Genomic DNA, 21,389 nt, shown 5'->3' on the forward strand with positions numbered 1-21,389 from the left:
CGGTGGGTCCCCGCTTGGAGGACCCCGGAGCTCTGTCTCTGCTCTTGGTCCTTCCCCATGCACGCCGGGACTGGAGCTCTCTGGAGCCTCTACGATGCAAGGCGCTCTCTCCGCCATGCTCTGCTCAGCTGGATTTCAGACACAATGATGGCATCTCCATCACCTTTGCCCTAAGCATTAATTTCTTGCAAAGACCCATGTCTCCACAGAGCGATGGGCTCACACCAAGAGCTCGGTGGGAGGCGAGTTTTCTACCCATCCCCCTGAAAAATATCAGTGGAAATACTGAGTGTTTTTGTCCAACATTTCCAAGCTTTTCTTAGACAGAGGTAGCGATTTCCCACAGTATCCTCGGATGACCCTGGAAAGAAAGCACAAATCCCTAAAACTCCAAAGATTTTTTTTCATGGTTTTGGCCTAAAATCTGAGGTTTTTGCTGGCCCCAGACAGAGAAAAATGTTGGGCTTTTTTTGAAGGAAACCCAGGGATTTTCCATGAAGATGGATGTTTTCCATTTTGTTGAACAAATAAATAGTTTTCCACTTGGGGTAGGAGGGGAAACCCATCTAGTGGGAAATTTCTCACTGGAAATTTTTTGAGGGAAAGGTTGAGTTGGAGGAGGCAAACTCATGGTCCTTTTTGGACATCAAGAATTTCTCATGAACATTGGTTCTTCTCTGTGAGTTGAAAGGATGCTCTGGGATCTGGTACAGAAATGGCCAGACTGGGTCAGAACAAATGCCATCTAGTTCGGCAGGTATAAGAACCTTCAGTAGCAGGTATGAATCTGCCCTCATGAAAATTTCCTCCTGATCGCTAATAGCTAGAGATTTATTATTGCCCTGAAGCATGAGGTTTAATATGCCTTCCACAAAGTTTAGTTAGTTTGAGCTAATCCAACTCTGGATGTCCCTCTTATCCAGGGAAATGTCCAGTCCTCTTTGAATCCTGCGAGGTTTTAGCCTCAATGCCATTCTGTGGTGATGAGTTCCACTGTCACTGATTGAACGAGAACGTCTGTTGATCCGTTTTGAATTTCCCACTCTAATTTCATGGAATGTCCCCTTGTTCCTGCGCTATGTGACATGGAGAACAGAATCTCCTGATTGCTTTTCTCCATCCCATTTTTGTCGTGCCATGCTCCCTCTTACTCAGCCCCTCTCTAAACAGTCCTGATCTTTCCCTTCTCTCTTCACAGGAGAGTTTGCCCGGAGCCTGACCTGTCCCCAAACCCCTGCTCGTTCTGCATTTCCCGAGTGGAGTTGGGGGGCCCAGTGCGGCACGCAGGATCCAGATGAGGGCGAAGGGCTGCAAGGGTGTTTCCAAACTGTTACCAAGTCCCCTTTTCACCGTCTCGTTGATGAACTAAGCCGACCGAGCCCCACTAGCCTCTAAGGTAGGTTTTCCAAATGTCCTGCGTAGCATGAAAGAGTCCCAAACCCAACCTTGCAAATACTAAGAGCGTTCACCACATTATAACTCTCATGAACTTTATCCTGAATCTTGTGGTATCTAGTGTTCTCCTTCAGGCCCTCCTGAGTCATCGACTCCAGTCCCTGCTATCACGGCAGCCCCGTCATATCAACAGCGTCATCAATGTACCCAGCTCCATCTTTCAGAGAGTCCTAGATTCCAAGGGTGAAAGGGACCGTTGCGATCATCTGGTCTGTCCTCCTGTATCACACAGGCCAGAGAACTGCCCCAAACTAATTCCTAGAGCAGAGCGTTCAGAAACACACATCCCATATTGATTGAAAAATGGCCAGTGATGGAGAAGAGGTTCCCTTCTCTGTCTTCTTTCCCAAGACTAAACATGCCCACTTTTTTTAACCTTTCCTCCTAGGCTAGGTGTTTTAAACCCTTGATCATTTTATATTGTTGCTGTCCTCTGGCCTCTCTCCAATTTGTTTCCCTCTTTCCTAAAGTGTGGCACTCAGAATTGGATGTAGCACTCCAGCAGATGCTTCACTTCACTTTCATGGGAAAGTTTTTTGGGAAAAAATTGTTTTCTCAAAGTGTACCACAAAAAAAATCTGTTATTTCCCCCTATAAATGCAAAACCAAAATCTGATTTTTTTTCCTTGTTTCAAAATTCATTGGTGGTCCACATTTTTTATGTTGAAAAACTGCTTTCGGGGAACATTTTTGTTTTAAAAAAAAGCTAGTTTCCAGAAAAATGAAACTTTTTCACTAATCCCCACCCTTAAATTTTCCTAGAAAACAAATGATTAACAGGTTTTTGTTTTCCACTTTTCGTCTCTGGCTTTGAATAGAAAACCCAGAAGATTTTCTCATGAATGAAATTGCTCTGTGAAGATTTTCCGTTTATTGAAAACCTGGTTTTCATGGAAATTATGTTTCCATGGAAAAAATCAACCAGCTATAAAAGGGACCAGTCATGGGCATAAAGTCAGGCAAGAGTTTATGTGTCTGAGGACACAGGAGAACATCACAAGTGCCTAGTTTTATAAACAGGGGAACCTTGAGTAGGAATAGAGAGGTTATTGTACATCTACCTTTGGCACTGGTGTGACCACTGTGTGAGTTCTGGTGGCTACAATTCAAGAAGGAAGTTGATAAATCGGAAAGCGTTCAGAGAAGAGCCATGAGAATGATTAAAGGCTTGGAAAACCTGCCTTATAGTGAGACACTCAAGTAGATCAATAGCTTAACAAAGAGAAGGAAGAGACATGGCTTGACCCCAGTCCATAAATACCTCCCTGGGAATGGGACTTGGATAACAGAGGGTGTCACGCTGTCTGGAGTAGCTCATGACCGTGACTGTCTGTCTGACACCCCAGACTGATGGTGTGGTCTATAAATAGGTTTCACCAACCCAGTAACAAATGCGAACTCCTGGATCTCTTGAACAGTCTCACCATGGAGTCACAGACGGTCCCCTGACACCCTCCAGTTTATCTTGCCTCCCAGACAAATTGGACTTAGTGATAAACGGTCACTTATGCCAAAAAATCACACCATGTTTAGGTTGCTTCCCAGTGCCAAGAGACTGGTCGCTTACCCCCAGATCAGTTGGTACCCTCGATCTTACCCCAAAGACAACGCCTGTAGCCAATCCCAGAATAAACTATCGAAAGGTTTATTAATTAGGAAACAGAAAGAAGAGTGTTATTTACAGGTTAATGCAGGCAAACATAGACACACTAATGAGTTGTCATTGAAATATCTATGAGTGACAGAGGTGTAGAGATCCGGCACTTCAAAGTGTCTTTCAAGGCAGACCCAGGGATAACCACTGGGGATCTCTGGCTTCAGTTTTTTGTCTCTGAACCTGTAAGAGTTCGGGCAGCAAAGAGATGGAAGATTTTCCTGTGACTATTTTATTTCCTTCATTCAGCTTCCAAGACCCCAGAAGGAGCTTCCTTGCACATAGCATTTCCAAGGTGTGATAGGGCCTTGATACAATCCTTTGTATTATGATGATCCTTGATGACCCATCTGATTTTGATAGTCCTGGATGGAGCAAACATAAAGCAAAACATACATGTGTTCTTGTAGGCTGGAATACAGATGTTACAAATGAGATTAATGCTGGCAGCAATTTACAAGCATTTCATAGAGTCTATATGCTAAACGCGATCATATAAGACCAATACCTCCTCTGAGCAAAACTACCATACAAGTGAACTGCTCTGGTCTCCAGATATGAGTTTGTTAGTTCTTAGCTAATGCCTGCCATCTTGGCAAGAGCTGGCGCCTGGTTTGCCAGCACCATGGAGTGTTGACTTAGTAGAAAAAGGAATAACAGGTGCCAATGTCTGGAGGTCGAAGCTAGACAAATTCAGACGAGACATGAGGTGTAAATTTTTAACAGTCAGGGATGGGTCATTAACCATTAGAAGAACTCAGCAAGGGTTGTGGTGGAGTCTCCATCGCTGGGTGGCTTGAAAGCAATATCCAAACAGGGCTGAATGTGACTTTGCTCCCGATGATTGGTGGGCGTAATTCATAGGTGCTTTACATCACTGCCAATTCCCTCCTCCTCCCTGCTCAGGTTCCACCACATCGCCTCGCCATGGACGACGCCAACTGGACGTCCGTCTCGGACTTCGTGCTCCTCGGCCTGTCCGAACGCCAGGACCTGCAGCCTCTGATCTTCGCCGGGCTCCTGGCCACCTATCTGGTGAACCTGGTGGGCAACTCCCTGCTGCTGGGCGCGGTGTGGGCCGACCCCCAGCTCCGCAGCCCCATGTACTTCCTCCTCAGCCAGCTGGCCATGGTGGACATGAGCTTCGCCTCCATCACCCTGCCCCAAGCCCTGGTGCAGGTCCTGACCCAGCGCCGGGCCGTCCCCTTCACCAGCTGCATGGCCCAGCTCTTTATCTTCATGGCCGTGGGCAACATGGAGGGCTACCTGCTGGCCGCCATGGCCTACGACCGCTACGTGGCCATCTGCAACCCACTGCGCTACGTTGCCATAGTGACGCGGGCCCTGTGCCTCAAGATGGCTGCCGCCTCCTGGGCCGTGGTGATCCCGCACTCCCTGCTGCACACCGTCATGGCCGCCCGGCTGCACTACTGCAGCCACCACCTGCAGCACTTCTTCTGCGATCTACCACCCCTGCTGCACCTCTCCTGCACCCGGCCCTTCTCCAACGAGCTGGCCGCCTTCACCGAGGGTGTCCTGGTGGTGCTGGCCCCTTTCGCCTTCATCCTGGCCTCCTACGCCCGCATTGGAGTCACTGTGGGTCGCCTGCGCTCTGCCCATGGCCTACGCAAGGCCCTCTCCACCTGTGGCTCCCACTTGGTTGTGGTGATGCTCTTCTACGGCACTGTGGCCTGGCTGTATTTCCGCCCGGCCTCCAGCTACGCACAGGCACGTGACCGGCAGGTGGCCGTCTTCTACACCGCAGTGGCACCCGCCCTGAACCCCCTCATCTACAGCCTGAGGAACAAGGAGGTGGCTGCGGCCCTGAGGAGGGCAAGGAGGAAGGTCCTGGTTCGGGACACTTGATTTCTGCCCGCGGCTCCATCTCTGTGCTTTCCGCCCAAGATGTGTCTGTAGAACTTTTTCCTCTTAGGTCTGCCAGGATGCCTGGGTCCTTTTCTCCTCAGACATGAGGCTGGGTGAAACTAACAGAGACACACTCAGAGCAGCAGAAACACACCTCCTACAGACACACACACACACACACCAGGTCTTTCCATAGAAAAGGGGGTAAATTAAGACCCAAGGATTCAAAAGTGTGAAGATAAAAACGGCCAGACTGGGTCAGACCAATGGTCCATCTAGTCCAGTATCCTGTCTTCCAACAGTGGCCAACGCCAGGTGCTTCAGAGGGAATGAGCAGAACAGGGAAATTATCGAGTGATCCATCCCATCACCCTGTCCCAGCATCTGGCAGTCAGAGGTTTAGGGAGACCCAGAGCACGGGGTTGTGTCCCTGAGCATCTTGACTAATAGCCGTCGATGGATCTATTCTCTATGAACTTTTCTTTTCTGAACCCAGTTTTATTTTTGGCCCTCACAACATCCTCTGGCAATGAATTCCACAGGTTAACTGTACAGTCTGTGAAGAAGTCCTTCCTTCTGTTTGTATTAAACCGGCTGCCTATTAATTTCATTGGTGACCCCTGGGTTGTGTGTTATGTGAAGGGGTAAATAGCACTTCCCTACTCACTTTCTCCATACTCTTCATGATTTTATAGACCTGTGATATCCCTCCAGAGTTGCCTCTTTTTTAACATGGCTCTGAAACTGTTCAGCGTTAAACGGTTTTAAACAAGGTTTGGTATACAGCGATCTCAGCCTGATTCATCTGATGGCAAACTCACCATTACATTTTTTTCACCCTTTATTAAAAAGAAAGAAAAAAAAGGAAATCAATCAAAGAATTTGTTGTGTAAAGTATTTAATAAGGCTTCCGTTTTTAACAGCATCCTTTTCCCCTTTCCCTTTAGCTGGAGAGAGCGTTTTAAAAAAATACCCTCCCCCCATCTGACAATTCTTCGGATGGTATTAAAGGGGGAACTAACATTGTTTTTGTGGAAAAGCGAAGAGGTTAGTTGAATGGGCTGGAACTGGCGTTGTTAATCCGGTTCCTAGAGGACGAAACAAGACAAACCTATGTAAAAGAGGAACATAAAGAACAGCAAAGATAGAAGATGCAGCTTTGGGAAAAGCACCAGCATGGCATATGGTCTTATCATCCACGCCGAGACCTAACAAACTCACAGCAGTGTCAGTAGCTGCCTCTCTCCAGCTGTCATGTACCTCTGGTTGCCGGGCCACTACTAGCAGGTCAGGCTTCTGCACTAGATATGGATTGGCTCCAGCGGTGTCTCCACAGAGAGCTACACCAGAGATATGGGGTATCAAACCAGAAACGCTCCGGGTTGGGGAAAGATCAACCAGAGCCTCATGGAGTCAATAGGTCAGATCCCCAGCTTGGCTCAATCAGCCGTAGCTCCATGGAGTCAATGGAGCCGGATCCCCAGCTACTGGGAATAGAGAGAACTCTTAAGATGATGCAACATGTTCTCTTTTTTTCACATGGGAAACGCTCAATCGGTAAAATAACCACGTCAATAAAACGATTGATCAAAAAAACATTCATGGAAAATGTGAAACACGGAACGAAAACACCTCTGCATTTTTTGCTACGTATTTTTAATGCCCCCCTGAGCTCAAAACGTTTGCCCTCCAGGTGCGTGAGAGCTGCAGGGCAGACACCCGTTGTGACGGAGCCGAGGGTGGTTAAACCCCTCAGCTGCCTCTGTGGCCACTAACCCAGTGGACTGGGCTGAGGCAGGGCAGATCACTGGAGCCAAGAACGAAAAAGGAAGCAGGCAACAGCTGACCGCACTGATTAGCTAAGCTGGAGCCCTGACTAAGGAGGCAAAGGGGGAATGGTATATAGGCCAGCACAGGAAACCAGGAAAAGGGGAGGTGTGGCCGGGCCAGCTGGGTGGTGGGTGAGTCAGTTTGCCTGCTGGCTAGGCAAGTCTGAGCCCCTAGAGTGCCTGGGGCAGGAACTGGGGAACTGATTGTGTGCACTGTAAATAAATGAGCATGGGTGACTGCAACGCAGACGGCTGTGAGTCCTTTGTACAAGGGGGGAACCCTGAGGGCCAGAAGGGCCCGGCCACATCACACACATCTACTGATACGGTGGTACGTGAAGTGAGGTAGCTGATACGAAGAGCAGCACCTACTGGCATAGAAGAATACCCAACAATGTCCATACAGCTGTGGGTTCAGCCTTCCCTGTGGGAAGTGATTATTCCCCTCTATTTGGCACTGGTGGGGCCACATCTGGAGTACTGTGTCCACTTTTGGACCCCCTGCTACAGGAAGGATGTGGACAAATTGGAGAGGGTCCAGCGAAGGGCAACAAAAATAATTAGGGGGCTGGAGAACAGGACTTATGAGGGGAGGCTGAGGAAACTGGGCTTGTTTAGTCTGCAGAAGAGAAGAGTGAGGGGAGATTTGACAGCAGCCTTCAACTACCTGAAGGGGCGGTTCAGGGAGGATGGAGCTAGGCTGTTCTCGGTGGTGGCAGATGACAGAACAAGGAGCAATGGTCTCAAGTTGCAGGGCGGGAGGTGTAGGTTGGACATTAGGAAAAACTTTTTCCCTAGGCGGGTGGTGAAGCGCTGGAATGGGTTACCTAGGGAGGTGGTGGAATCTCCATCCTCAGAGGTTTTTAAAGGTGCAGCTTGACAAATCCCTGGCTGGGATGATTTAGTTGGGGTGGATCCTACTTTGAGGTGGGGGTTGGAGTAGATACCTCCTGTGGTCCCTTCCAACCCAGATCTTATATGATTCTAAGATGCTTTCATGCTCTGCACAGAGCTTCTTGAGCACCCCGTTAAAACGGGCTCAGTTCTGGGGTCCCTTGGTGCGTTAGCCAGGAATCCATTTCAGACTTTTCATTTCAGACCTTTGTCCCAGGGGTGCTGGATCACAGAACTCACTCATCACGTGTGTCACCTTCTGGGGTCACCGGGAGCGTGTCTACATCGCACACCAAGCCCAGGCTTGTGGACTCGGTGTGTCCAAGCTCTTCGAATGATTGACTGTCTACACTCCAGTGTTAGCCCAGGGTTAGTAGAACTTGAGTAGCAGACCCTGGGTTTGCGTCTACATTGTAAAACAGAGGAGCTTGAACCATGTGTCCTGTCTTGACTCAGACTTGGACCCTGCAGCTATGTGGGATCCTGGGATCCATGAGCTAGTGCATTTTGTGTGTAGACAGAAGGGGTGATTAGGTATGAGCCTGGATTCAACCCCTGAGTTTACACTGCAGTGTAGACACACCCAAAGAGCTCAGTCTGTTTAGTTTAATTAAGGGGTGACTTGATCACAGTCTACTTGGGCAACAAATATTTCACAGCGGGCTTGTCCGTCTAGCAGAGGACGGTTTAACGCCACCCAATGGCTGGAAGCTGAAGCAACACAAAATCAGAATGGAAATAAGGCGCCCACATTTGACAATGAGAATAATTAACCACTGGAACAACTGACCCAGGGGCGGGGGGATTCTCCGTTGCTGACCCTTTTTCCAGCGAGATGGGCTGGTTTTCGGCAACGCGCTGCTCTGGGAATGATTCTGGGGACGTTTCCCGGCTGGGGGAGGAGCTCAGACTAGCCGATCGCAACGGCCCCCTCTGGCCTTGGAGTCTATGGAAGTCCGTGCTTGAGCGTCTGCACACTGTGCTCAACCGGAGTGTGCAGTGGCTGGCCCTGGCTCGCCCAGCCCTGCTATCCAGACTACACGATGCAGCCCTCTGGACTCAGGGCAGCGGCTCGAGCTGTGCCCACACTGCAAAATGACAAGGCTCTACCAGTGTGGCGCAGGATACTGGGAGCACACGGGAGGGATGCGGGGGGGGGGGGGAGTTGGGAGCTGTGGCTCAGCGTGCCAGCAATTAGCCACATATGTCTGAATCCCTCTGGGGAGGTGCTGGGGGGTAGCGAGTGCGGCCAGCACCTCTCTCTGCGGGCCAGGCTGGCAAGGTGGAGATTGGCTCAGCCAGTCACCCGGGGAATAGCTGCCAGGGGAGGCCTCGTGAATGCCAGGGAAAGGGGCCATAAAAGCCCCGGCAGGCACCGCCCGGGTGAAAAGTGGCACCAACGCAGAGAGAGACACAGACCCTTCCGCTACCCAGGTAGGGCGGGTGCAAAGGGGCAGGGATGGGACACGGGCGTTTCCCATCTACGGAAACCACCTCTGCACTGACCCCCGTTACCTTCAAGATGGCTGAGCCCATCTCTGCTTGTTGTGTTGTCCAGCCAGAGTAACTGGGAGCCAGGACACCTGGGTTCCATCCCTGGCTCCGGCAGGGGAGTGGGCTCTAGTGGTTAGAGCAGCAGGGCTGGGAGCCAGGACGCCTGGGTTCTCAGTGGTGAATCCCTCCATGCCTTGTCCATAAAGGGCTCCCATCCCAGCCCCTCTCTCTCTCTCTCAGCGAGAAGCAATTTTCCTTCTTTCTCTTTAGCTGTCCCCCCTTCCAACTCCTGCCCTGCTCGGAGGATTGCCCCCATCCAGTCACCCCGGCCCCCTCGGTACCGCTCAGCCACGGCCCCTCCTTTTACTTCTTCTCTCCTCTCTCAGGCCTGGGGCTCTGCTCAGGACCCCACCTCCCCCGGCCGTGTGTGTCCAGTTCAGGCTGGGATGGAGGGATCAGTGCTCAGGACTGGGGCTCAGGATGTCTGATCCATCCCCCTCTCGTCTCTGCTCCGGCTGTGCAACCCCCGTCCCACCCTGCCCTTGGGGCTCTCAGCCATCAACCCCAAGCAGGTGTTCCCGACCATCGAGGGGCCGGGCTGGGGACTATGTCCCCAACACACCTCGTGAGGATGTGTACTATGCTACTGCCAGGAGGCTGCAGATGAGATCAGTGTGGGGCGGGGGTTGCACTGAGCACTGCACGCATCAGGGCTCTATCGCGCCAGGCGCTCCGCAGACCCTGACCGAGATCAGGGCCCCCCCATCGTACCGGGCGCTGCCCAGACACACAGTGAGAGACTGGCTCTGCCCCGGAGAGCTCCCAGTCGAAATACCCCAGGGTTAGCAGAAGCCTAGCACTGGGAAGTAACTTGCCCAGCGTAACCCAGCCGGTCAGTCTCGGGGCTGTGGCTAGAACCCAGAGTCCTGAGTGCCCGTCCTGCTGTCTGCCTTTGCCACACGGCTACGCTGCTCCAAGCTCATCTCCTTGCTGCCTGTCCGGGTCCCTCTGTTATCTCCCTGACCCAGTTATCTTTGCAGCTCCCCCCAGCACAGTAGCTCCTGCAGATTTAAATCACCAACCCTTCTTTCTAAAAGGAACTACGTGAACTCCGCTTGCCTCACAAACCCCTTTCTCCTGAAAGATGTGTTTGGATGTTGGTTTATTCTTCGCTTCATAGCCTAAACTGTTGTTATGGGTCATCAGGTGCTGTTCCACCTCTGCCCTGCCCCTGAAGGGACTGCATCTCAGTGCTGGGTAAATCCTCTCCATATGGCTTATGTGCAACTGTTGTCCAGCTGCCCTTCCTCAGAGGCGTCTGCATCTCAGTGCTGGTTGAGCCATCACCATGCGGTATTATGTACAGCTGTTCCCCAGCTCCCCAGCCCATAGGTGGTTGCATATCAGCTCCAGGCGAGCCCTCCCCTAATACCAGACCCTTGATACTAGGAGAGAAGTAGTGCCAGCCCAACCCTGGGAGGAAGACACCATCAAGAGGACAGACTCTAACCCATGCTCTCGCCCCACAGATCCGTGGCCCCGCCCCCATGGCTGAGTCAAACTGGACGGCGGGAACCGATTTCCTCCTCATGGGCTTCCCTTCCCGCCGAGACCTACGTCTGCTCTTCTTTTCGCTCATGCTGCCCGTCTTCCTGCTGGGTCTGGCAGGGAACCTGGGCCTGGTGGTTTTGATCCGGGTCGAGCGCTCCCTCCACACCCCCATGTACTACTTCCTCAGCCACCTGGCGCTGCTGGACCTCTGTTCTTGCTGCACCGTGGCCCCCGTCATGCTGCACGGCCTGCTGGCCAGCCAGGCCACGCTCGCCGGCCCGGCCTGCGCCCTCCAGATGTTTTTCTTCGCCACCGCAGCCGATGCCGAGTGCTGCCTGCTGGCTGCCATGGCCTATGACCGCTATGCTGCTGTGTGCCGCCCGTTGCACTACCAGGCCACCATGCCGCCCCGCCTCTGCCGCGGGCTGGTGCTGGGCTCCTACGCGGTTGGGGCGACCAGTGGAGCCGTGCACTCCAGCCTGGCCTTCCGCCTGCCCTTCTGCCGGGGTCACGCCCTGGATCACTTCTTCTGTGACATCCCGCCTGTGCTGGCCCTGGCCTGTGCCGACACCAGCCTCAACCAGGCCCTGCTGCTGGCCATCTGCGGCGCCATTCAGAGCGTCACCCTGATGGCCATCCTGGCCTCCTACGGGCTGATCCTCGGGGCTGTAGGGCGGGCGGGTTCGCACCGGGCTGCCTCCACCTGCAGCTCCCACCTGGCAGCCGTGGCGGTGCTGTACGGGACCCTTATCTTCATGTACCTGCGGCCCGAAGGCAGCTACACCCCGCAGGCTGACAAGATGACTGCCGTCTTCTACACTGTCATTATCCCCACCCTCAACCCCGTCATCTACAGCCTGCGTAACGCTGATGTCAAGGGGGCCCTGGGCAGGAGGCTCCTAGGGGGCATGCCACATCTGGGCTGACTGAGGAAGGGGCTGAAGGATGGGTGGCCAAACGAAGGGGACACAGGGAAAGTTGGTGTCTATCATGGCATTGGTGTAGCGCCTCAGTGTAGACACAACTGACTCTGATGGGTGGGTGTAGCTAACGCACGTCTCCAAGAGGCGGTAGGTAGGATTTATGGAGTAATTCTTCCATCGACCCAGCGCTGTCTGCACCAGGGGCTAGGTTGGCTTTTTCCCACCCCAGAGTGACATCACTGGGTCGACCTAACGTCTTAGCATAGACCAGGCCTGAGAAAAGTGGTCAAAATCCAGCCAACAGCCTTTCTGGCTCCCTACTCAATCTGTGATCACTTTTTCTTTAGTCCGTAACCTGTCCTCACTCAGACAAAAGTGCACTGAAAGTCAACGGGGGCGTTTGCCTGAATCCAACAGCCGTTCCCTGACCCGTGTGACATGAGGGTTATCCTCAGTCCATCATCGACAACATCAAATCCTAATAGCCAGTGGCCCTGTCCTGTCCCTGCCCTTCCTGGCTCCTTAAACGCCTGGCCCCTGGGAGGGGCGCTCAGGACGGGACACAGCCCATCTCCACCTTTTCTTAACCCTTTGGAATCGGATTGTCTCCTCCAAACATGGCTGCGGGGGGAGTCCCCCTAGAATTGGACTCAGGGATTGCACCCCAACCTCTGTATGCCATAGTCCGAAGGTGCTTAATGACTCCAAGCATCTCACAGAGCTCTGTGCACGCACATGTGGAGAATCTACGAACGCCATCACCTGGTTAATGCCCAGCTTGGAGCTATTGTGGGACAAACATCCTGTTAATTACCACAAACTCCCACCGCAACCCATCAGCAGCTCCTCCTCCACGCCCAGCTCCCATCCTCAGGGGGACCAGCTCCTAATGAGGCCCAGAGCGGTGTGGATTCATTATCAGTAATTAACACACTGGGGATGGGTTGGAGATGGGAGCACAGGGAAACCCGGGTGGGGACGGTTGTGCATAGGCCGTGTACTCCTATGTTAGATGGATAAACAGGGAAATCTTGAGTAGCTGCAGATGGGTTCTAATTCCTCTGTATTTGGCCATGGTGTGACTGCGGTCGTGGTGTCCACCATTCAAGAAGGATGGAGATCAATTGGAGAGGTGTGAGTGAAGCCCCACAAGAATGATTTAAGGGTTAGAAAACCTGCTGTATAGTGAGAGACTTCAGGAGCTTATTCTGTTTAGCTGAACAAAAAGAAGGATAAGGGGTGACTTGCTCCTAATTTATTAGCAGCTACATGGGGGAGAAATATTTAATAACAGGCTCTTCAGTCTAGCAGAGGAAGAGCGAACCTGATCCATGGCTGGATGTTCAATCTACACAAATTCAGACTGGAAATAAGACGTACATTTTTAACCATGAGGGGAATTAACTATTGGAGCAAATGGCCAAGGGTCGTGGTGGATTTTCCAGCACTGGCAATTTTTCAGGCAAGCTGGGATGTTTTTCTAGGAGATCTGTTCTGGGAATTATTGTTTTGGGGCCATTGTCTGGCCTGTGTCACACAGGAGATCTATCTGGATGATCCCAATTTGGAATTGATGAATAACCTTGAAACTCTCTTAACTCCAAAGGTGGCAGAAAGGCGAGGTCAAGACGTGCTGCCGCCCTACGGCTCTGATCGCTCATCCCCCTGGACCAAGGATGTTTTTCTAAAAGATCTGCTCCAGTTCAAACAGGAATGAATCCAGAGCCGAATGAATCCAGGTGGATGTCAAACGGGATGATCCCAATGAGTCTTTCTGGCCTTGGCACCTGTGAACTTGTGTTAACCCTGGGTGTAGAGCTGCCAATCCTCCAGGCTTGTCCTGGAGTCTCCGGTAATTAAAGATTCATCTTTAATTAAAGATTATGTCATGTGCTGAAACCTCCAGGAATATGTCCAACCACAGTTAGCAACCCTATAGGTGGCACATTTTCTATGAGCGACCTCGCTTCATGGATACACGTAGACTGATCTTGTGGGAGCCATTTCCCCTCATTGCCCTGCCCTATAGGGCTGTGTGGACGCCCCATCCCCACCATATAAGGGTGTGTTTTTTCCCTCATCCCCTGCCATAGGGGGCTGGATTTACCCTCCCTCCCTACCATACAGGGTTGTGTTTGTCACTTTCCTTCACCATATAGGGATGTGAGTGCTCCCCCTGCCCATCATATAGAGCTGTATTTACTCCCCCTCCCCCACTATATAGGGTGTGTTTACTCCCCCTCCCTATTTGTGGGGGAGGGAAACAAGGAATCACCACACTGGGCCTAGGATGGACCATTCTGCCCCGGGGGGGGGGAGGAGCTAATAGATGGGAATGGGGGTTTACTGTCAATTTCCGGACGGAGAAAATAAATCCAGCGGGCTCCCCCAGATATGAAAAGAACACCCCCCACCTGCAAACTGATTCCTTCCTAGGGAGAGAAAAGCACCGAAGCTCCCAATGACTGGGATGAACCATTTCACCACAGGGGTGGGGGGAATAGCCACTGCTCAAATCTGATCAATTTTCCTGAGTCTCGGGGGAAAAAATATACGATGTTTGCAGTATTTTTTTGGTTCTCGTTTGTCATCAGCCAAAGTGGCAGTTATGGCTGTTGGCCAATCCCTTCCCCACCCCCAATTGCCCCTCAGATCCCAGGGGGGAGGGGCTGCACAGCCCTGATCAGGGGGCACATTCACACCCCACCCATGCATGGTGGGGGTGGGGCTGCTGGGGTCTATTTGTCCTGCCTTCACTGGGGCAGTTGGGGGGATTTGGGGAGCAGCTCAGGGGAGAGGGATCCCTCTTTGACAGGGCAAAGGGGCACAATCGCCCCCTGGGGGCTGCCGTTGAAACCCCATTCGTTCATCACTTCCCCACCCCTGGGAAACCGAACAGCCCAGGGAAGGGGAGAATCATCCGGCTGTACTGGGGACAAAACCCCGAACCGTGCTGAACCCTGTCTAATTGCTGGCCAGTGACTGGGGATGTGGCTGCCCTTAAAACGCAGCAGCCCGCACCTTGCAAAGCTCAATTTCTGAGGCTCCTCCCCGGGTTTCCTCATCTTCTGTCCGTGGTGCAAGGTGTGGCCTCACAGTGCGAGGTCCTGCTGTGCGGAGGACACCATTTGGAGAGCCAGGCAGCACTTTCTTTCTTTCTAAGTTAAGTCCTAAACTGGACAGAGCAGCTGATGCCCGGTGGGTCAAACGGAAGGCCCTTGTGGGCTGGATCTGGATTTTCAGGGGTCCCCTCACTGCCTTGGGCCCCCTGAGCTTGCATGGGTCACAGATGCCTAACACTGCCACTGTCCTCAGCATGCAGCAATGGGTGACACCCCAGCACTCAGCTCCCCTGCTCCGCATAATCCAGAGAGACAATGATACTCAAACCATTGATGCCCCCCAGACTCCACCCCGTCCTGCCCCGATTCCTGACTGATCAGCTCATCCGGTAGTGCCTTCCTTCTCCAATGAACTGAGATTGGGCCTCCCCTCCCAAAGGGAGAACAGTCACTGGTCTCTATTCCACACGGCGCCTCTGTGCCTTGCTAGATTTACTGTGCTCCAGAGACGGGAATTAGCTGCAGTGTGGACTCTCTGACGGCTGATAAACTTCAAGCAGGGCCTCAACCCTTTCCCACACTCAGCACATTGATAGGGTCTCTCTCCTGCATGGACGCTCTGATGGCTGATAAGGTGTAGCCTTATCTATAGTCATGGGTTGCTTAGCTAATTACCCACCCCAGGGTGAGGGTTTACACCTACTTTAATCTGTGGGAGTTCAGCCCCAAAATTGACTACAGTACAGAGATTATCAATAAAAGGTGCACAATAGAGAGTACACAGTGACTTTCTGTATTAATTAGTTTTATCAGCCAACCAAACCACAATAATTAATTTTATCAGCCAACCAAACCATAATCCACACACTGCAGGCTGGTCAAGGAGCGAGAGAGCAACACGGAACACCTCGCCTTTGCAGGATTCACACCACCCCTTGCAGAAAAACCCAAAGTGTTAGTCATTCTCTTCATCTTTGTCCTCCTCCTCTTCATCATCAACCAGCGTCCTGCTGTCTCCCATGGCATGCAGGCCAGAATACACCTTTTATAATGCGGTACGCTGATGCTCACTGGAGTTCACACATATTTATGAAGGTTTTAACCCCTTTGCCTTTTTTAGTTTCCACTCCCCTTTACCTTTGGGGTGCTCCATTTTTCATGGGCTAATAATTTGTTCGTTCGTCTTATACTCGCTAAAATTTATGTCACTCAGTCACCATAATGACTTGTGGTTCACAGATTGCTGATACCCTGTGTCTGCAAAAATCCCCCACTCTAGCCAATACTCTAGCCATCTTTAATTGGTACATTGCAATATATGTTTCCTAAATATCAGCAGTTTAGCAACACTTACTTAATATAGCATTCTACTACCTTATGACACCTTGGCTCATTGCTCATAGGCTCATTGCTATCTTGCAACAACTTATGATCTAGGGTTACTTTCTGGGTAGTTGCCTATGTCATGTCTTTTGGCCTTAGGCTTTGTTTCGCTAAGCTAAATATCTTACAAACCTGAGGCCTATAGGCCCTGTGTTACAAAATTAATTCTTATATTTCACTTCTGTGCCTTAAATACACCTGATATCTTTTATCCTTGGCTACCAAGGTCTGACCTTCATGAAGGTCTCTCTTCATGGAGGATAGGTCTATCAATGACTATTAGCTAAGATGGTCAGGGACACAACCCTATGCTCCAGGTGTTCATAAACCTCCAATTGCCAGAAGCTGGGACTGGACAACAGGGTATGGATCACTTTATAATTGCCCTGTTCTATTCAGTCCCTGCACCTGATACCGGCCATTGTTGGAAAACAGGAAACTGGGCTAGAAGGACCATTGGTCTGACCCAGTAGGGTCATCCTTATGTTCTTGTGTTCCTCTTTGTGGACTCTTTGATGGGTGATGAGGTCTAACCTGTCATGGGATCTTGTCCCACACTCACCACATTGACGGGGTCTCTCTCCTGTGTGGATTCTCAGGTGCTCAGTGGGCATTGAATTCACACTGAATTTTTTCCCACATTCACAACCACTGAGTGTCGCTCCCTTGAGTTGATTCTCTGATGGGCATCATGGTATGAGATCTGATTGAATGCTCTCCCACATTCAGGACATCTATACGGTTTCTCTTCTGGGTGGATCCTTCGGTATGTAATAAAGTCTGAGCTCCAGTCAAACCTTTTCCTGCATTTAAGACACTGACTGGGGTTCTCTCTCCTGGTCACTGTCTCTGGGCTAGGCTCTGATGTAAATTTTTCCCATTCTTTGTGCTGGGCCTGGATTTAAATAGCAGGAGGATTTTGAGGATTCCTCGCTTTCCTGTTTTGGGGAGTAGATTTACCCCTGATCCTCTTTGGGGGGGGGACCTTTCTGCTGCTTTTCTGAGCTGGGCTGGCTCCCACAGTCTCTCCTGCCATCCGAACTAAGGGAAACTTTTCCTTTGGAGCTCCCTTATCTAACTGATCACCATATTTGGGGCTGGGAGGGAATTTTCCCTGGGGTCAGATTGACAGAGACCCTGGGAGGTTTTGGTCTCCCTCTGCAGCCTGGGGCACAGGGCACTTGCGGGTTTAAACTAGTGCAAATGGTGGCTTTGTTGTGACATGAAGTCTTTAAACCATGATCTGAGGATTTCAGTAACCCAGCCAGAGGTTGTGGGTCTGTTACAGGAGTGAGGGGGGAGGCTCTGGAGCTTGCAATGTGCTGGTCAGACTAGATGTTCATGATGATCCCTTCTGGCCTGAAAGTCCCATGAGTCTAGATGCCCGCCCAATCTGACGGCGATTCGGTGGCGACTGCTCTTTCAGCCAGCTGCGCCCCAGCCGTACAGTGATGTCACCTGGCTACCGCATCATGTGCGATTGAGGCACGAGCTGATGGCCTGATTGTGCCAGTAGTTTGGTTTCTCGGGCAGGGGTGGGACTGGTGCCTCAGGAAAGGAGTCATCTCGCACGACAGAATTGGTGAACAAACGAGCCTCTAAGTGGCGGCTCCTGGGGGGTGGAATTGTGCCCCATTGCCCTGTTGAAAGGCTTGCCAGTGATGGCGTCCAAGTCCCCTCTCCCGCGACCATGGGCCTTCCAAAGTGGCAGTTATGGCAGTTGGCCAGACCCCTCCCTCCAGTGACAATGGGACCTTCCAAAGTGGCAGTTATGGCAGTTGGCCAGACCCCTCCCTCCAGTGACAATGGGACCTTCCAAAGTGGCAGTTATGGCAGTTGGCCAGACCCCTCCCTCCAGTGACAATGGGACCTTCCAAAGTGGCAGTTATGGCAGTTGGCCAGACCCCTGCCTACCAATAAAAATGGGACCTTCCAAAGTGGCAGTTATGGCAGTTGGCCAGGCCCCCCTTCCACCCACTGCAAATAGGACCTTCCAAAGTGGCAGTTATAAACCTTGGACACTTTATCCCCCTCCTCCACCATCCACCCCCAGTGAAATGATTCATTCCATCAGTTGGGAGCTTTGGGGCTTTTCTCCCCCTTGGAAGAGACCATTTCACAGGTGGGGGGGGCCCTGCAGGGATTAAACTATCTGATGGATGGCGTTGGATTTATTTTCCCTGTCTGGAAATTTACAATCCCCCCCCCCCCCTTCTGAAACATTACTGTCCAGGGATAATTTTCCATTTCCCCCCCCCAAGGGGGAAAATGGTCCATCCCAAGCCCTGAGTGGCAGTTGGTTGTTTACCTCTTACTCCCCCCTTCCCCCACAGATAGGGAGGGGAAGGGCCAAGTAAACACAGCCCTATATGGTGGGGGAGGGGATTAAGCACAGCTCTATATGGTGGGGGAGGGGCACTCACAGCCCTACATGGCAGGGGGCGGGTGGCAATGGCTCCCCAAGGTCATGTGGCTGTGAAGCGAGGTCGCTGGTATAAACATGCCTCGGCTGTTCACACAGGTCCATAACCGCCAAGGCCAGAAGGAGCCATTGGGATCATCCCGCCTGACAGCCCCCGTACAGCCCAGGCCAGCCCTGGATTCATTCCTGCTTGAACTAGAGCAGATCTCTTAGAAAACCATCCCAGGTCCAGGGGCTGAGCGCTCGGAGCCGTAGGCCGGCAGCACGGCGTGACCTTGCCTTTCTGCCACCTTTGGAGTTAGCAGCGTTTCAAGATTATTCATCGATTCCAAATTGGGATCATCTACTCACCCCCCTTGTGAGACACAGGCCAGAGAACGGCCCTGAAATAATTCCTAGGGCAGAGCTCCTAGAAAAACATCCCAGCTTGACTGAAAAATTGTCAGTGCTGGAAAATCCCCCACCACCCTGGTCAACTGTTCCCAATGAGTAATCAATCGCTTCGTTAAAAACGTACACCTTCGTTCCAGGCTGAATTTGTCTAGCTTCAATGTCCAGCCACTGGACCAGGTTCGACCTGCCTCTGCTAGACTGAAGAGCCCATTATCAAATATTTATCTCCCACGTAGCTACTTATAGACTGGGATGAAAGTTACCCTTTAAGCTTCTCTTTGTTGAGCTAAACGGATTGAGCGCTTGGATTCTCTCACTACACGGCAGATTTATTAAATCAGGACACATATTTTCTAGGAGGTATAGTTGTGTATATAAGACATAGTCTGTAATATCGGGAAAACTGATATTATTGGACGTCTGGTCACCCTAACCAGGACTGAGGTTGCACCATGGCCAATTACAGATGAATTCGAACCAGTTTACTCGAAAGTCCCCTGTTTATCCATCTAACAGAGGAGTACAAGGCCTACACACAGCTGTCTCCACCCGAATTCTCTGTGCTCCCATCTGCAACTCATCCCCAGTGTATTAATTACTGATAACGATCCACACACCACTCTGGGCTGGGTGGGAGCTGGGGATGGAGGAGGAGCTGCTGATGGGTTGCGGTGGGAGTTTGTGGTAATTAACAGGATGTTTGTCCCACAATCACTCCAAGCTGGGCATTATCCAGGTGTTGGCGTTCGTAGATTCCCCCCGGATGTGTGCACAGAGCTCTGTGAAATGCTTGAAATCATTAAGCACCTCCAGACTATGGCGCACAGAGGTTGGGGTGAAACCTCCAATCCCTGAGTCCAGTTCTGGGGAACTCCTCCCGCAGCCATGTTTGGAGGAGACCATCCGATTGCAAAGGGTTAGGAAAAGGTGCAGATGGGCTGTGTCCCATCCAGAGTGCCCCTCCTAGGAACCAGGCGTTTAAGGAGCCAGGAAGGGCAGGGACAGGACAGGGCCACTGGCTATTAGGGTTTGATGTTGTCGATGATGGACTGAGGATAACCCTCATGTCACACGGGTCAGGGAATGGCTGTTGGATTCAGGCAAACGCCCCCGTTGACTTTCAGTGCACTTTTGTCTGAGTGAAGACAGGATACAGACTAAAGAAAAAGTGATCACAGATTGAGTAGGGAGCCAGAAAGGCTGTTGGCTGGATTTTGACCACTTTTCTCAGGCCTGGTCTATGCTAAGACGTTAGGTCGACCCAGTGATGTCACTCTGGGGTGGGAAAAATCCACACCCCTGAGAGACGTGGATAAGCCGACCTAGCCCCTGGTGCAGACAGCGCTGAGCCGATGGAAGAATTACTCCATAAATCCTACCTACCACCTCGTGGAGAGGTGCGTTACTACACCCACCCATCAGAGTCAGTTGTGTCTACACTGAGGCGCTGCACCAATGCCGTGATAGACCCTAAGCACCCAACATTCCCTGTGTCCCCTTCTTTTGGCCACCCATCCTTCAGCCCCTTCCTCAGTCAGTCCAGATGCGGCGCTCCCCCCGGAGTCTCCTGGCCAGGCCCCCCTTGACGTCGGCATTACGCAGGCTGTAGATGGCGGGGTTGAGGGTGGGGATGATGACAGTGTAGAAAGCGGCGGCCATCTTGTCAGCCTGGGCAGTGTAGCTGCCTTCGGGCCGCAGGTACATGAAAATTATGGTCCCGTAGAGCACTGCCACGGCTGCCAGGTGGGAGCTGCAGGTGGAGGCAGCCCGGCGTAAGCCCGCCCGCCCTACAGCCCCGAGGATCAGCCCGTAGGAGGCCAGGATGGCCATCAGGGTGACGCTCTGGATGGCGCCGCAGATGGCCAGCAGCAGGGCCTGGTTGAGGCTGGTGTCGGCGCAGGCCAGGTCTAGCACGGACGGGATGACGCAGAAGAAGTGGTCGAGGACACGGCCCCGGCAGAAGGGCAGGCGGAAGGCCAGGCTGGTGTGTACGGCTGCACTGGTCGCCCCAGCCGCGTAGGAGCCCAGCACCAGCCCGCGGCAGAGGCGGGGCGGCATGGTGGCCTGGTAGTGCAACGGGCGGCACACAGCGGCATAGCGGTCATAGGCCATGGCGGCCAGCAGGCAGCACTCGGCGTCCCCCGCGGTGGCGAAGAAAAACATCTGGAGGGCGCAGGCCGGGCCGGCGAGCGTGGCCTGGCTGGCCAGCAGGCCGTGCAGTATGACGGGGGCCACACTGCAGCAAGAACAGAGGTCCAGCAGCGCCAGGTGGCTGAGGAAGTAGTACATGGGGGTGTGGAGGGAGCGCTCGGCCCAGATCAAAACCGCCAGGCCCAGGTTCCCTGCCACACCCAGCAGGAAGACGGGCAGCATGAGCGAAAAAAAGAGCAGACGTAGGTCTCGGCGGGAAGGGAAGCCCACGAGGAGGAAATCGGTCCCCGCCGTCCGGTTTGGTTCAGCCAT

At 52.3% G+C, this 21,389-nt stretch overlaps 3 protein-coding genes across 3 annotated transcripts; 2 read left to right on the plus strand and 1 right to left on the minus strand.

Annotated features, from left to right (window-relative positions):
- Positions 1–4,036: 4,036 nt before the first annotated feature.
- LOC137155945 (olfactory receptor 1G1-like) lies at positions 4,037–4,975 on the plus strand. Its single transcript, XM_067552421.1, has one exon. The coding sequence runs from the start codon at positions 4,037–4,039 to the stop codon at positions 4,973–4,975; it is 939 nt and encodes a 312-aa protein (XP_067408522.1).
- A 5,635-nt stretch (positions 4,976–10,610) lies between these two features.
- LOC137155946 (olfactory receptor 5C1-like) lies at positions 10,611–11,669 on the plus strand. The gene has a single exon (XM_067552423.1). The coding sequence runs from the start codon at positions 10,740–10,742 to the stop codon at positions 11,667–11,669; it is 930 nt and encodes a 309-aa protein (XP_067408524.1). The 5' UTR covers positions 10,611–10,739.
- An 8,787-nt stretch (positions 11,670–20,456) lies between these two features.
- LOC137155947 (olfactory receptor 5C1-like) lies at positions 20,457–21,389 on the minus strand. The gene has a single exon (XM_067552424.1). The coding sequence runs from the start codon at positions 21,387–21,389 to the stop codon at positions 20,457–20,459; it is 933 nt and encodes a 310-aa protein (XP_067408525.1).

Source organism: Emydura macquarii, unplaced genomic scaffold, assembly GCF_026122565.2.
Source record: "Emydura macquarii macquarii isolate MOO-44397 ecotype Brisbane River unplaced genomic scaffold, CSIRO-AGI_Emac_v2 contig_1386, whole genome shotgun sequence".
NCBI classification, from domain to species: domain Eukaryota; kingdom Metazoa; phylum Chordata; order Testudines; family Chelidae; genus Emydura; species Emydura macquarii.

Excerpts from the sequence above, each read along its gene's own strand:
- LOC137155946 (XM_067552423.1), top strand. The coding sequence starts at position 10,740 with ATGGCTGAGTCAAACTGGACGGCGGGAACCGATTTCCTCCTCATGGGC.
- LOC137155947 (XM_067552424.1), bottom strand. The coding sequence starts at position 21,389 with ATGGCTGAACCAAACCGGACGGCGGGGACCGATTTCCTCCTCGTGGGC.
- LOC137155945 (XM_067552421.1), top strand. The coding sequence starts at position 4,037 with ATGGACGACGCCAACTGGACGTCCGTCTCGGACTTCGTGCTCCTCGGC.